The sequence below is a fragment of the Mustela nigripes genome, chromosome 1 (genome assembly GCF_022355385.1).
Source record: "Mustela nigripes isolate SB6536 chromosome 1, MUSNIG.SB6536, whole genome shotgun sequence".
Taxonomy (NCBI): Eukaryota; Metazoa; Chordata; class Mammalia; order Carnivora; family Mustelidae; genus Mustela; species Mustela nigripes.
The window spans coordinates 118973734-118988612 of record NC_081557.1 but is presented as its reverse complement, the minus strand read 5'-3'; the positions used below and the strand labels follow the sequence as shown (position 1 = coordinate 118988612).

General features: G+C 37.1%; 1 protein-coding gene across 1 annotated transcript in view; it reads right to left on the bottom strand.

Moving 5' to 3' along the window:
• Positions 1-12028: 12028 nt before the first annotated feature.
• LOC132023964 (serine protease 52-like) overlaps positions 12029-14879 on the bottom strand; it is a 29046-nt gene continuing 26195 nt past the window's right edge. Inside the window, exon 6 of the mRNA XM_059410098.1 lies at positions 12029-12452. Within this exon, the coding sequence (XP_059266081.1) occupies positions 12183-12452 (270 nt within the window). The 3' untranslated portion in view covers positions 12029-12182. The remainder of the gene's footprint in view (positions 12453-14879) is intronic.

Below are 14879 nucleotides of genomic sequence, written 5' to 3'. Positions count from 1 at the left end.
TAACTAGAAGACAAGTCAAGTGCCAAGAGGAAGAAAAGGAAACATGCACAGCACAGGAGACATGTGGAACACATTCATAGTGCCTATTATTTCTATAATTATAGTTTCAGAAGGAGAAGAAAAGAAAAAGGAATGAGACAAAATCAATATTCAAGAAGTATCGAATAAGCATTTGTGAAAACTTATGAATATCAATCTGCATATTCAAGAAGGTCAGAGAACCTCAAGCAAGAGAAACACAAAGAAAATCACAACCAGGCATATCATAGTAAAACTGCTGAAAACCAAAGACAGTAAAAATCATCAAAGCAGCCAGAAGGGAAAAAAAGGCACATTATCTACAAGGAAACAACAATAAAAATGACAGCTGACTTCTCAGCAGAAATAGTGACACACAGAATGTAATGTACTGGCATCTTTAGAGTGATGAAAGAAACAGTCTAGAAGCCTAGCCTAGTAAAATACACTCCTGAAATGATGGTGAAATAAAATTTTTAAACCAAATGGAAACTAAAGGAATTTGCTGGCAACAGGGTTATGTGAAAATAATGAAAGGGAGTTCTTTGCCAGAAGAAAAATAATCTTGCATGGAAGTATAAAATATAAGATGGAAAGAAAAGAAACAGAAATGTGGATAAATATAATATATATTACACAAAGCAACAATTGTAATGTCTTTTGGAATTTAAAAAATACATATGGAACTAAAATACGTTACATTGATAACTTGAAGGAGGTTTGCTAAATAGAATTCAAAGATTCTAAGCTTCCACCAGTTTCAGAGAAGTGATAAGTTAATGCATTTTGTTAGACTGAATAAGATAGGAACACTTGTTTTGTCTCTAAAAAATTATAAAATGAAGTATAACTAACAAGTTAATAGATGGAAAATATGGATTGATAAAAATTATTTGATAAATCTAAAAGAAGAAAAGAGGGGCGCCTGGGTGGCTCAGTGGATTAAGCCGCTGCCTTCGGCTCAGGTCATGATCTCAGGGTCCTGGCATCGAGTCCCGCATCGGGCTCTCTGCTCAGCAGGGAGCTTGCTTCCCTCTCTCTCTCTCTCTGGCTGCCTCTCTGTCTACTTGTGATTTCTCTCTGTCAAATAAATAAATCTTTAAAAAAAATAAAATAAAAATAAAAGAAGAAAAGAATGGAACAAAAAATATATGGGTCAAGTAGAAAACCTATAGTAAATTTGTATATAAACCATACTATATCAGTAGTTACTGATATACTTAGCAGAGGATTGTCAGACTGGATGATAAGAAACCTAATTTTATCTTCCTCACAGGAGTCACATTTAAAATATAAGAACACAGAAAGATTAAAAGTAAAGGATTAAAAATATATATACCATGTGAACATTAATAAAAAACCTGATATAGCTATACAAATATTAGATATAGGATCCTTTAAGTCAAGAAACATCACTTGAAATAGTTTTTATTTCATGATAATAAAGGGGTTTTCTGATAGGAAGATATAATACAAAATCTGTATGATCATAATAACACAGATTCAAAATATATAAAACAAAAAATTTCAGGAAAAAATAATAGAAAATTCTAAAATCATAGTTGGGAGCTGACTGGGGGCCAAGATGGCTAAGTAAAATGACCTTAAATTCACCTCATCCCATGGATACATTCACATCATTGTAAATAACCCAGAAAAAGACCCCAAGACTTGCAGAAGGAACTCCACAACTCAAAGTAGAAAAGAGGCCACATTAAAGAGGATAGGAAGGGCAGAGACATTGTGTGGAGTGAAAATGACTGTGGCCATCATTGCGGGGAGGGAGTTGTGAGCGTGGAGAAAAGCAAGAAACACTGTCACAATGGGGAACCTGCATAGGTAAGATGAATCCCCATAACGTGTGATTTTGAAAACTAGAGGGGCTGAATTTTATGAGTTCTTATAAGTAGTGAGATTTAAAGCCTGGAATTTTAAAATTCAGCAGTCTCAGCTCTTGAAGAGTCAGGATGGTGGGTGATAGGAAGCTGTGTCCCTGCCCTTAAAAAAATAGTATGATTTGGGGTGCCTGGGTGGCTCAGTCCTTAAGCGTCTGCCTTCAGCTCAGGTCAAGTTCCCAGGGTTCTGAGATCGAGCCCCGCATTGGGCTCCCTGCTTAGTTGGAAGCCTGCTTCTCCCTCTCCCTCTGCCCCTGCTTTAAAAAAAAAAAAAAAAAAAAAAAAGTATGACAAACTGCTTGTGGAGTTACAGCAGAGAAGCAGGAGTTTGAAAAATGCCTGGGGCATATGGGAGGGAGGGGGAGTAGTTTACTCATTTCAGAGCCTGTCCCTAGAGAGAACACCCACTACACCTGCCCTGCCACGGCCACCCAGGAACAGGCACCATTTCCTTTCCCCCTTCCCCAGCATAAACACATGGTCACCAGCAGGGACCAGCTCTATAACTTGCTCACAACAAGCCCTACCCCATGCACTTTGGCAGATCCAGCAGCCTATCCAGTCATTTTTGCCTCAGTCCCAGTGTTGCAGGTTTCCTCCCTCAGAAGACCAGTGCAAGCCTTGCCAACACTGCCTTTCCCAGCCTACACATTTTGCAGGGTCTGGGTCCTAACATTGGCATGGACCTAAGGTGCACCTTATTAAAATTGTATAGACTTCCCACATGGCCCCAGTCTCAGTGGCAGCAGCAGGTCTCATTTTATAAGAAAACCAGCATGTACCTTGTTAAGACTATACACCCCACCCCAGCTGGGGGCCATACACTGCCCACAACATGCAAAAAAGCCTCTGCAGATGGCTGCACTGAAAGAAAAGGTGTCCAGGACAAAACAGTGGAGCACATGCAACACACATAGGAGACACCTCTGAAATGGCAGCTCCTGGTGAACAGAAGACACTGCATTACAGGGCACAATAGGACCTCTTCTTCATAAGGCCATTATATTCAAGAACAGAAGATGTACCTGGCATTCCTGACACAGAGAAACAGACATAGATAACTAGACAAAGTAAGGAGGTAAAATATGTCCCAAATGAGAGAATGAGGAAAAAAAATCATAACAAGAGGCTTAAATGAAATGGAGATAAGTAGTGGGACTGATAGAAAATTTAAGGTAATGATCATAAAGATATTCACTGGACTTGATAAAACAGTGAGGACACAAGTGAGACCCTTAACAAAGAAATAGAGAACATAAAAAAATTGGAGATGAGGAACACAATAAACAAAATTAAAAATAGGCCAAATGGAATAAATAGCAGGCAGAGGAATGAGTTAGCAACCTGGAGGACGGAGTAAGGGAAAATAATCAAGCTAAGCAGTTTAAAAAAAAAAAAAAAGATTATGCAAAATGAGAATAGACTTAGGAAACTCAGCAACTCCATCAGGCATAATAATATTTGTCTAATAGTGTTCCCAGATGAAGAAGCAGAGAGAAAAGGGGACAGAAAATTTAATTGTAGAAATCATAGTTGAAAACTTCCCAGGGGAAGGAAATACATCTAGATCCAGGAGACACAGAGAACCTCCAAAAAAATCAACCCGCATAGGTCTACAACAAGACACATAGTAATTAAAGTGGCAAAAATTAGTGATAAAGAGAATTTTTTAAAGGGCAAGAGAAAAAACACATTTACATACAAGAAACATCTCCACAAGGCTATCAGCAGGTTTCTAGCACAAACTTTGCAGGCCAAAAGAAAGTGGCATGATATATTCAAAGTGCTAAAAAGAAAAAAAATCTGTGGCTGATAGTACTCTATCCAGCAAGGTTATCATTCAGAATAAAAGGGAAGATAGAGAGTTTCTCGGACAAACAAAAGTTAGAGGAGTTCATGCCCACTAAACCAGCCCTACAAGAAATGTTAAAAGGGACTCTGAGTGGAAAGGAAAGACCATAAGGAGAACTAAGAAAAGTAGGAAATACAAAAGCAGTAAGAATATCTGTAAAAATCAGTCAAGGGATTCACAATATAAAATGATGTAAAGTATGACAGCATATACTAAAAATGTGGTAGTGTTTGATATATGGTATACAAAAAAATGGGCTCAAATTTAAGTAGCCATCAACTTAATATAGACTGCTATATGCAGAAAATGTTGTATACAAATCTAATGGTAACCACACATAAAAAAACAATAGTAGATAAGGAAAAAAAAAAAAAGACAAAGGAAACCAGGTATATCACTAAAGAAAACCAATGAACTGTGAGAAAAGAGAGCAAGAGAAGAAACAATCAGATAACTACAAAAACAACCAAAAATATTGATTCCCAGGGATATAGGTACCCCAATGTTAATAGCAACATTATCTATAATAGCCAAATTATGGAAAGAGCCCAAATGCCAATCAACTGATGAATGGATAAAGAAGTTGTTTAGGATAACCTAGAACATATAGATGTGTGTGTCTATGTATATATATATCACATCTTCATGTGTATTTACACACACACACACACACACACACACACACACACTGAATATACTCAGCTATCAAAAGAAAGAAATCTTGGGGTGCCTGGGTGGCTCAGTCGGTTAAGCATCCAACTCCTGGTTTTGGCTCAGGTCATGATCTCACAGTTGTGGGATTGAGCCCCACGTTGAACTCTGCACTCAGTGTGGAGTCTGCTTCAGATTCTCTCTCCCTTTCTCCCTTATTCACATATGCTCTCTCTCCAATTAATAAATACATAAATAAAATCTTTAAAATTTTTTAAAAATTTAAAAAAGAATGAAATATTCCCATTTGCAATGACGTGGGTGGAGCTAGAGTGTATTATGCTAATCAAAATTACTCAAAGAATGACAAATACCATATGATTTTGCTTATATGTGGAATTTAAGAAATAAAACAGATGAAAATGGGGGGAGAGAGACAAATCATAAAACAGATTCCTAAATATAGAGAACAAACTGAGGGTTGCTGGAGGGGAGGTGGGTGGGGGATTTATTAAATGGGAGATAGGTATTAAGGAGGGCACTGGTTGTGATGAACACTGGGTGTTGTATATAGGTGATGAATCGCTGAATTCTACTGAAAATAATATTGCACTTTATGTTAACTAACTGGAATTTAAATAAAAACTTGGTACTACAAAAAAGTTACAAAATGGTAATAAATGCATACTTATTAATAATTACTTTGAATGTGAACGTAGACTAAATGTTTCAAACAAAAGACATAAGGTGACAAAATGGTTAAAAAACAATAACAACATCCATGTATATGCCACCCACAAGTGACTCATTTCAGACGTAAAGACATATGCACTTTGAAAGTGAGGGGACGGAGAAATATTTGTCATACAAATGGCTGTCAAAAGAAAGCTGGGGTAGCAATACTTATATCAGACAAAATAGACATTAAAACAAAGACTATAAAAAGAGACAAAGACACTATATAATAAAAAAGGGATAATCCAAGAAGAAGATATAACAATTCTAAATATTTATGCACCTAGAATGGGAGTACCTAAGTACATAAAACAGTTAATAACAAATATAAAGGAACTAATCAGTAGTAATACAATAATAGTGGGAGACGTTAACACCTCACTTACATTAGTGCACAGATCATCCAAACAGAAAATCAACAAGGAACAGTGACTTTGAATGACACTAACCAGATAGATTTAACAGATACATTCAGGACATTTCATCCTAAAACAGCAGAATACACATTCTTTACAAATGCACATAAAATATTCTCCAGAATAGGTCACATATTAGGCCAGAAATAAAATCTCAATAAATCCAAAAGATCAAAGTCATATCATGCATCTTTTCTATTGATGCTATGAAACTAGAAATCAACTGTAAGAAAAAATCTGGAAGGAGCACAAATACATGAAGGTTGAATAGAAGGATATTAAACAATGATTTCACCAAGAAATCAAAGAAAAAACCAAAATTACATGAAGAAAAATGAAACTGAAAACACCATAGTCCAAAACCTTTGGGATGCATAAAGTCATTCTAAAAGGAAAGTTTATGGCACTACAGGCCTATCTAAAGAAACAAGAAAAACCTCAAATAAATAGTCTAACCATACACTTAAAGGACCTAACAAAAGAAGGGCAAGCAAAACTCAAAACCAGCAGAAGGAAAGAAATGATAAAGATTAGAGCAAAAATAAATTATATAGAAACAAACAAACAAGGAACAGATCAAAGAAGCCAGGAGCTGAGTCTTTGAAAAGATCAAAAAATTGTTTAACCTCTAGCCAGAGTCATCAAAACAACAACAACAACAACAAACTCCCAAAACAGGTGACTCAAACAAAATCACAAGTGAAAGAAGAGACGTAACAACCAACTCCAAACAAATACAAAGGATTATAAGAGAATGTTGGGAAAAATTATATACCAACAAACTCGATAACCTAGAAGAAATGGATAAATTCCTGGAAACATATAACTTGCCAAAATTAAAACAAGAAGAAATAGAAAACTTAAACACACCAATTACCAGCAATGAAATTGAATCCATAATCAAAAAACTCCCAATGAAGAAAAGTTCAGGACTAGATGGCTTCATAGGCAAATTCTATCAAACATTTAAAGAACAGTTAATACCTACTCTCAAACTTTTCCAAAAAATGGAAGAGGAAGGAAAACATCCAAACTCATTCTATGAGGCCAGCATGCCATGATATCAAAACTAGAGGGGCACCTGGGTGGCTCAGTGGGTTAAAGCCTGTGCCTTCGGCTCAGGTCATGATCTCAGGGTCCTGGGATCGAACCCCACATCGGGCTCTCTGCTCAGCGGGGAGCCTGCTTCCTCCTCTCTCTCTCTCTGCCTGCTTGTGATCTCTGTCTGCCAAATAATAAATAAATAAATAGTCTTTAACATCCTCGATACAGAAACACTGAGAGCTTTTCCCCTAGATCAGGAACAACACAAGGATGGCCACTCTCACTACTTTTATTCAACATAGTACTAGAAGTCCTAGCCACAGCAATCAGACAACAACAACAACAAAATAAAAGACATCCAAATTTGTGAGGCACAAGGAAAACTTTCACTATTTGCTGATGACATGACACTATATATAGAAAACCCAAAAGACTTCAGCCCAAAACTGCTAAAACTGATAAACAAATTCAGTGAAGTCACAGGATACAGAATCAATGTACAGAACTTTAAAAAAATTTTGTTATGTTCATTTAGCCACTGTATAGTACATAATTAGTTTTTGATGTAGTGTTCAGTTGTTCATTAGATAAGTATAACACCCAGTGCTCATCACATCATACCCATCATGCTATTATCACTCCCTCCAACCTCCTCCCCTTTGAAACCTTCAGATCGTTTCCTGGGGTCCATAGTCTTTCAGGGCTCACCTCCCTCTCTGATTTCTCTCCCTTTGGATTTCCCTCCCTTCCCCTATGGGCCTCTATTCTATTGCTTATGTTCCACATATGAGTGAAACCATAAAGGAGATGTGGTACATATATATAATGGAATATTATTCAGATATTAGAAACGATGAATACCTACCATTTGCATCAATAGGGATGGAACCCGAGAGCTGAAGTAAGGCAAGCAGAGAAATGTACAGAAACTTGTAGCATTTCTATATACAAATAATGAAACAGCAGAAAGATAAATTAAGAACACAATCTCATTTACAATTGCCCCCAAAATAACAAAATAGCTAGGAATAAACTTAACCAAAGAGGCAGAAGAGCTGCACTCTGAAAACTATAAAATATTGATGAGAGAAATTGAAGATGATATAAGGAAATGGAAATAAATTCCATGCTCATAGATTGGGAGAACAAATATTGTTAAAATTTCCATACTACCCAAAGCAATCCCTATCAAAATACCAACAGCATTTTTCATGGAAGTAGAACAAACCATCCTAAAACTTGTAGAGAACAACAAAAGACCCTGAATAGCCAAAGCAATCTTGAAAAAGAAAAACAAAACTGGAGGTATCACGGTTCCAGACTTTGTTATATTATAAAGCTATAATAATCAAAACAGTAGGGCACTGGCACAAAAATAGACATATAGGTCAGTGCAACAGAATAGAAGGCCCAGAAATGAGCCTACAATTATATGATCAATTAATCTTCAATAAAAGAGGCAAGAATATGCAATGGGAAAAAGACAATCTCTTCAACAAATGGTGTTGGCAAAACTGGACAGCTACATGCAAAAGAATGTAATTGGACCACTTTCTTACACCGTACACAGAAATAAACTCAAAATGGATCAAGGACCTAAATTTGAGACCTGAAACCATAAAAATCCTAGAAATGAGCACAGGCAGTAATTTCTCTGACATCGACCATAACATCTTTCTGATGAGTCTCCTGAGGCAAGGGAAATAAAAACAAAAATAAACTATTGGGACTTCATCAAAATAAAAAACTTTTGTACAGCAAGGGAAACAAGAAACAAAACTAAAAGACAACCTACTGAATGGGAGAAGATACTTGCAAATGACATATCCAATAAAAAGTTAGTATCCAAAGTATATAAAGAATTTACAAAACTCAACACCAAAAAAGCAGATAATCCAATTAAAAAATGGACAGAAAACATGAATAGATATTTCTCCAAAGAAGACATCCAGATATTGGCCAGCAGACATATGAAAAGATGCCTTCACTCATCATTAGGGAAATGCAAATCAAAACCACAGTGAGATATCATCTCACACCCCTCAGAATGGCTAAAATAATAATTTAAAAAAACCTCAAGAAAGAACAAGGGTTGGTGAGGATGTAGAGGAAAAGAAACTCTCGAGCATTATTGGTGGGGAGGCAAACTGGTGCAGCCACTCTGCGAGACAGTATGTATTTTGATGGCTGCATAGTATTCCATAGTATTCCAGTATATACGTATACTGCATCTTTATCCATTTGTCAGTGGGACATCTAATATAGGCTCCCTTTAAATGTAGGTTTTAATTAACCAAGCAAGCAGACTATTAAAGCCACTCACTCTCAAGTTTCAAAATCAGTTTATTGAATCCAGAATTTGTGATGTTAACAATATTGAATAATTTGGCCCCATCTGGTGCTACATTCATTCCTTCCTGTTCTAGCACCCCTAGACTTTATTTTAACAATATTTTGTGGCTTTATTCTAATATGTTAGCAAAATTCTGCCACCTTTTTGTTGTTTAATGTCTTCCCAGGTCCAATTATTTGTACTTTTTCCTGTGGGATACTATGAAACTAAACTAAATTCACCATATGTGTATTTAGAAACTGGAGGACGTGAGAGTTGGTGGGTTGAGTCTTGAGGAAAAATAGCATTATTTATAAGGTAACTGCCTCATGTGAGGTCATTACAGTACTTTCAATCAGAGGATGGCTGGAGTTGTCGGAGAGGAAGGATTTTTCTGCTAGCAAGTGAGACTCAGAGGGATATGTTAGGTCAAAATACTCAGACACTGTATTAATCATGCCCCTTTATTGAACCCTCACACCCTGTCCTAATCACCTCAGAGCCACCATCTGTTAATTGAAGGCAGTCCCTACACCCTGGAGCCTGTGGAAATTGTTCAAATTAGCCATTCCCAAACCAGCTTAGCTTGCTTAGCCTGCTTCTCTCATTCTTCCCTGCAAAAACCACAGAAAGGCTCTTGCCCACCTTCTCCCTTTGCTTCTTCTGCATCTTTACCAATCCTGTTGCTTCCCCAGGTGGTCTTACATAGTGTGTTGTGCTCTGTCTTCTTCCAACCTGTAGCAAACTATCTTTCCAATGACGGCTGTCTCCTGATCTGTTGATTTCACCATAAGTGAATAATGATGATAATACCTCCATTTAAAAATAGATGCATAAAAATCCACCCTAATATCCTATTTCAGTTTTCAGGTTTCTACTCTTTTCCCAGTCCTATCTTTTGTATGAGAGACCTATAGGGGCTATGAATTCAATTTATACTGTATTTATGCAACCACTGCCATTAGACTGGGGACTTAAATTTTGGCTACATTGGCTCTGCAGCTATAAGAGAGAAGATATTTTTCATATAGCAGATAGAGACACTCTCTGGTTCTTTGACTATGGCTTAAGCCCAAAACATAAACCCCTGAGTTTACTAGTTTCTTTAAGCTTTATTCTAGGTAGTTAGGCTAATCCCATAGCCTTTGTATTTCTCATTCTATTATAATGGTTCATTTCAACAGCAATTTGGTTTGTCAAAGTTTGCTTTCAATTGTTAATTCATTCTAAGACACTATAGGTGATAATTAAATGAGTACATGCCACAGACTACTTGTGTCCTATTTTCAAGTGGTAACAAATCAGATACCAAATAAAACCCAAATCAGACACCTAATTCAAGACTACCCAGGACAGCAAACAAAACAAAACAAAACAAAACATTTGGGTCCCACAAATGGACCCACACTTATATTTTATGGTAAGCTGATTTAAACCAAGACACCAAGGCTATTTAATGGGTGAAAAGAAGGTCTTTTCAACTAAATTGGCTGTGTATATGGAGGAAATGAATCTTGATCCATATCACATCATTCATGGAAATTATTTCAAAATAGATCATAGACCTTAATGTTAAAGCTAAATAAATAAATATAAGCTAAATAAATAATAAATATATACATAAATATATACATCTGTTGAAGCACACACACTCAGTCTATAAGCAACTGGGCATGTCCCTCTGTGTAATTTATACCTCAATTTAAAGAAAAAAGTTACTAGTTTGAACTCTTATTTCTTCCTTGCAGGGTTGTCAAAAATCAGACATGCTTTGTAATGGAGTCAAAGCAGCCCTCTTCCTGCACACACTTCCTTTCCAGGATCTTGGCTGAGTGGCAGGCTGTTTCAACCTCTCTGTCAGCCTCTGCCCTGAGCTGAGGGCACAGGACTGTGGCTTCTCAGTCTCTCCCAGCCCCTGCCCTCTGGAGGCCAAGTTGAAGGTCAAGTTGCTGTCACAGCTGCTTCCTTCATGAAAAAGAGGAAATTCTTATAAACCTACCTTTTTTCAGGATCAGTCATCCATCTGCTGGTAGCTGTATTTCCCTGCTTACCAATCGTCAAAAGTTTAGGGTAGCTCTGCAGGTTCGGCAAAACAACTACATACCTGCTCTCATCTACTGAAATGCTTCTCCACCCACTCTCTAGATTCAGATGGTGGCCAAGCTGTCCTCTTCTGATGCAGCCAATGAAAACTAGCACAGAGAAATTCTCTTCATCCTCTTTTCTTCCCTTTCACTATGTATATGCAGAAAAGATTTCACCTTTTTATTTTATTTTGTTATTGTTATTCACAGCAAAAGGAATTCTACTTTAGGCAAACTCATCTAAAAACACCCATATTTTTGAGTACAGCTTTTCCCTTTCTCCTCAAAAATGTGCTTAATTGCCTCAGAAAAGAATGCCATTTATTACCTCTTGTCCAGTTGGAAAAAATTATGCTCATGGGTGATTGCATGAAGGATGGAGGGTCCATCTACACTTTCCGATGGTCCAAAATGTAGTCTTGGACTGTTTTTAGACACTATTTACTAGAACAGTAATTCCTTCGATTTTGCTCTACCCCAATATATTTATCATTTCCTTTTTTTGCTTCAGGTTGTTTCTGATGTTTGCCTGCAAAGGTGCCTTGACTACTATAACCCATTCAGCTGTGTGTTTCTTTCCCACTTCATCTCTAGGACATTTCTACTTCAATGATTTCCTGATCCTGAATCAGAGCATTGTTCCACATGACCTCTGAGAGTCCAAAGCAGCAGTTAATGGGCTCTGGACCAGGTGGTAGCTATGGAAGCAAAAGAAGGTGAAGAACAGGATCTTTCTGAAGACCAAATCTGTAGGTCTCAGGGATTAGCTATAAATGAAGGAAGAGAGAAGAGTTGGAATGTTATTTTAAGACCAAAAAAGGAGGGGGGGGGGACTGTTTACTCCTTCGGAAAGAATCTGTGGAAGGATATCTGTTTATAGGAGAGAAAAGAATAGGATTTCTGTTTCAGAGATCCTTGGCATGCTCCTTTCCATGCAAAGGTTCTCCATCCAAACCTCTGGAGAGGCCTTAAGATGAAGTTGGTAACCTGCCTCCAAGTTCCAAGGGAACAATTGGCTCTGCAGTGGGTCGCAGGTGTATTATAAGTATATGACTATTTCAGACATAATTAATTCTATGAGAATCCCTTGTACCCCACCATTGACCTTACTCCAAAAACCGAGGACACTTGGTTTTGAGGTTCTACAGTGTTTAATCACAGGTGTAATAGAAGTATCACAAAATACAGTAACAAGATGGCCCAGGGTGGTTGAAGCAAACTGTACCCAGAGTCCGGCTCATGCATATAAGGCCTTCCTGAGAGCGTGGTCTCCGTGTTAATCCATAACAGATAATTAGACACCTTCGTATACACCCCAGGCTTTTCCTTCCGGCCACAGCCCTCTCCCCAGCTGACAATGCCCAGCTGGAACCATATGCTTTCGTTGTTTTTTTTCTGGCAAACCAGAGGTCCCCCACTGTCACCCTAGGAGAAAAAAGTTGTTTGGGAGTGGAAGGGAAAGTAACAAATTACTTCTATAGCCTATTGAGGTGTGGACAACTGGCACAAGGCAAAAAGCATTATAGTGTCTTTTGGTGAGAGGCAGTTTGATTAGACTCTCCAACTGCATGACTATACTCCCAGCCCCATGACTGTCAGACAAAGTGGCAAACAATTTGATCAAAAACAATGGCAATGAATGATAGTTTGATTTAAAAAAAAAAAGAATATCCATCATCATCATCAGCATCAGCATCAGCAGCAGCAGCAGCAGCAGAAGCAGCAGCAGCAGCATCAAGTCACATGTGTTCATTTTGATGTACCAATGAGTGCTTTTTTAATCCATTTTACCTCAACACTTTCATTGATTTTCAGAATTCTTACAATTTTCTCACTGCTTTTGTACTTTAAATCTACTTTCAGCCAACCCATTTTGGTCTTTCTATATAGTTCATAATAACAAAAAGTAAAAAACAAAAATAAATATCCATTATACCTCATAATAGGTAATTGGCTGAATACAGCAAGTACATAAACTGATACATATAAAATGCGAAAGATACAAAAAGTGAGTCAAAATGTTATATTGTGGTTTAAAACATTAAATTTGAAACAATTTATGAATTTTAAAGTATCATGAAAAAGATTGTCAAATAAGGACAAGTAAGGAGAATGGCATCATTGATATGAAAATTGAGGAACACACAATCTTTCAATGCCCCCAAATCTTTGGGCCATTTCTTTATTTTAAAATTTTTGAAGTATTGTTGACATACAATGTCATATTAATTTCAGGTGCACAACATAGTCATGTGATGATTCTAAGTATTATACAGTGACATTAAGTGTCACCATACAATGTAATTGTAATTACATTGTAATTACAACATTATTCGCTATATTCTGTATGCTATACTTTTCATCTCTGTGACTTACTAAATTCTATTAAAAATTATGTGCCTTCATCAAAAAAATTAGAAATCTCAGATACGGAAAAAGAACAGGAAGAATACCCATAGTTATATAATTAAGTGAATTTATATATAAACACACATATGATTATATGTGGAAAGACTATTTCAGGAAAGATAAAAGGTAACACTGTAAAAATGGTTTCTCTGGGGAGTGAACAGGACAAGCGTAAGAGGTAAACTTCTGCTTCACTGTACATCCATCTATAACATTTGAATATTCCCTACCATGCACTCAAATAAATAAATGAAATAAATATAATTTCTAATTCTAGCCATGCAGAGGCAACCCCTTAGTCAAATATAATTGTCCATAGCCTTGAGTATGCAAATATGAATACTTAGCTGTTATTTATTTTATTATATATTGTTTCACAGCTTAGAAAGACTTATTTTTGAAAATGTTAAGTGAGACACAAAAAAGTTGGAAAGAAGTACCATTCAGTAGTATGACAAAAACCCCAAATCCAAAACAAATAAAATAAACAAGATAGGGGTTTCTTTGATTTTTTTCTAAACCAGATTGTTATCATGAAAGATCACTGTGCCCATCAGCTAACTTTGAACCAAACTCTTCTTTACCCAATTCTTTGAGGTCATTGGAACGTCCCCTGACCCTTCTTGAAAATGGAGAATTACAATCTCTTCTGTGGAGATGAGGGGATCTACGTGAAGGATATGAGGCAGAACAGCAGCACAGTTAAGACCTTCTATTTCTGAAGCCCAACAGATCTTGGTTTGTATGCCAGGGGGAGCATTTAGCTGAGACAATGTGAAAATGTTCTTCAGTATTTAGGGCTCTGCTTCAATGCTCTTCGATGTGATAATAACTAAATTTCCTGCAACATGGCTGTGTGGATGGAAGGAAACAACACCTCTGATGCCCTGTACTCCCCTGCTATCTGACAAGCCTGTACTCAATAGGAGCTCTCAGCATTTCTGTAGCTGTTGAACTAGCCAAGTCTGGACATGACCAGGCTGGGCTGATGGATTTGAAGCCCTGCTCCTACTAGAACCCAAAAGATGGCTCTAATCTCAGAAGACAGAGTGCCTTCCTTAGAATTCTGGGTCTGTAATTTAACTTGCCAATGTATCCTCTGTAGGGCTGTGAGCTTTTCTGATCCTGTTTCCTCATCTGAAATAAACCTGCATCCCAGGGCTAGTTGGCATTTTGTGTATTTGTGGAAGCGATTTGTACACTCCTAAGCACTGAACAGGTATAAGAGATGGCAATGGAAAAAATTATATTTATAGAATTTACTATGACCATCCTCTGCTCTGAACTGTTTCTTTTTTAATTTTTTATTTTTGATAAACATATATTTTTATCCCCAGGGGTACAGGTCTGTGAATCACCAGGTTTACACACTTCACAGCACTCACCAAATCACATACCCTCCCCAATGTCCATAATCCCACCCCCTTCTCCCAAACCCCCTCT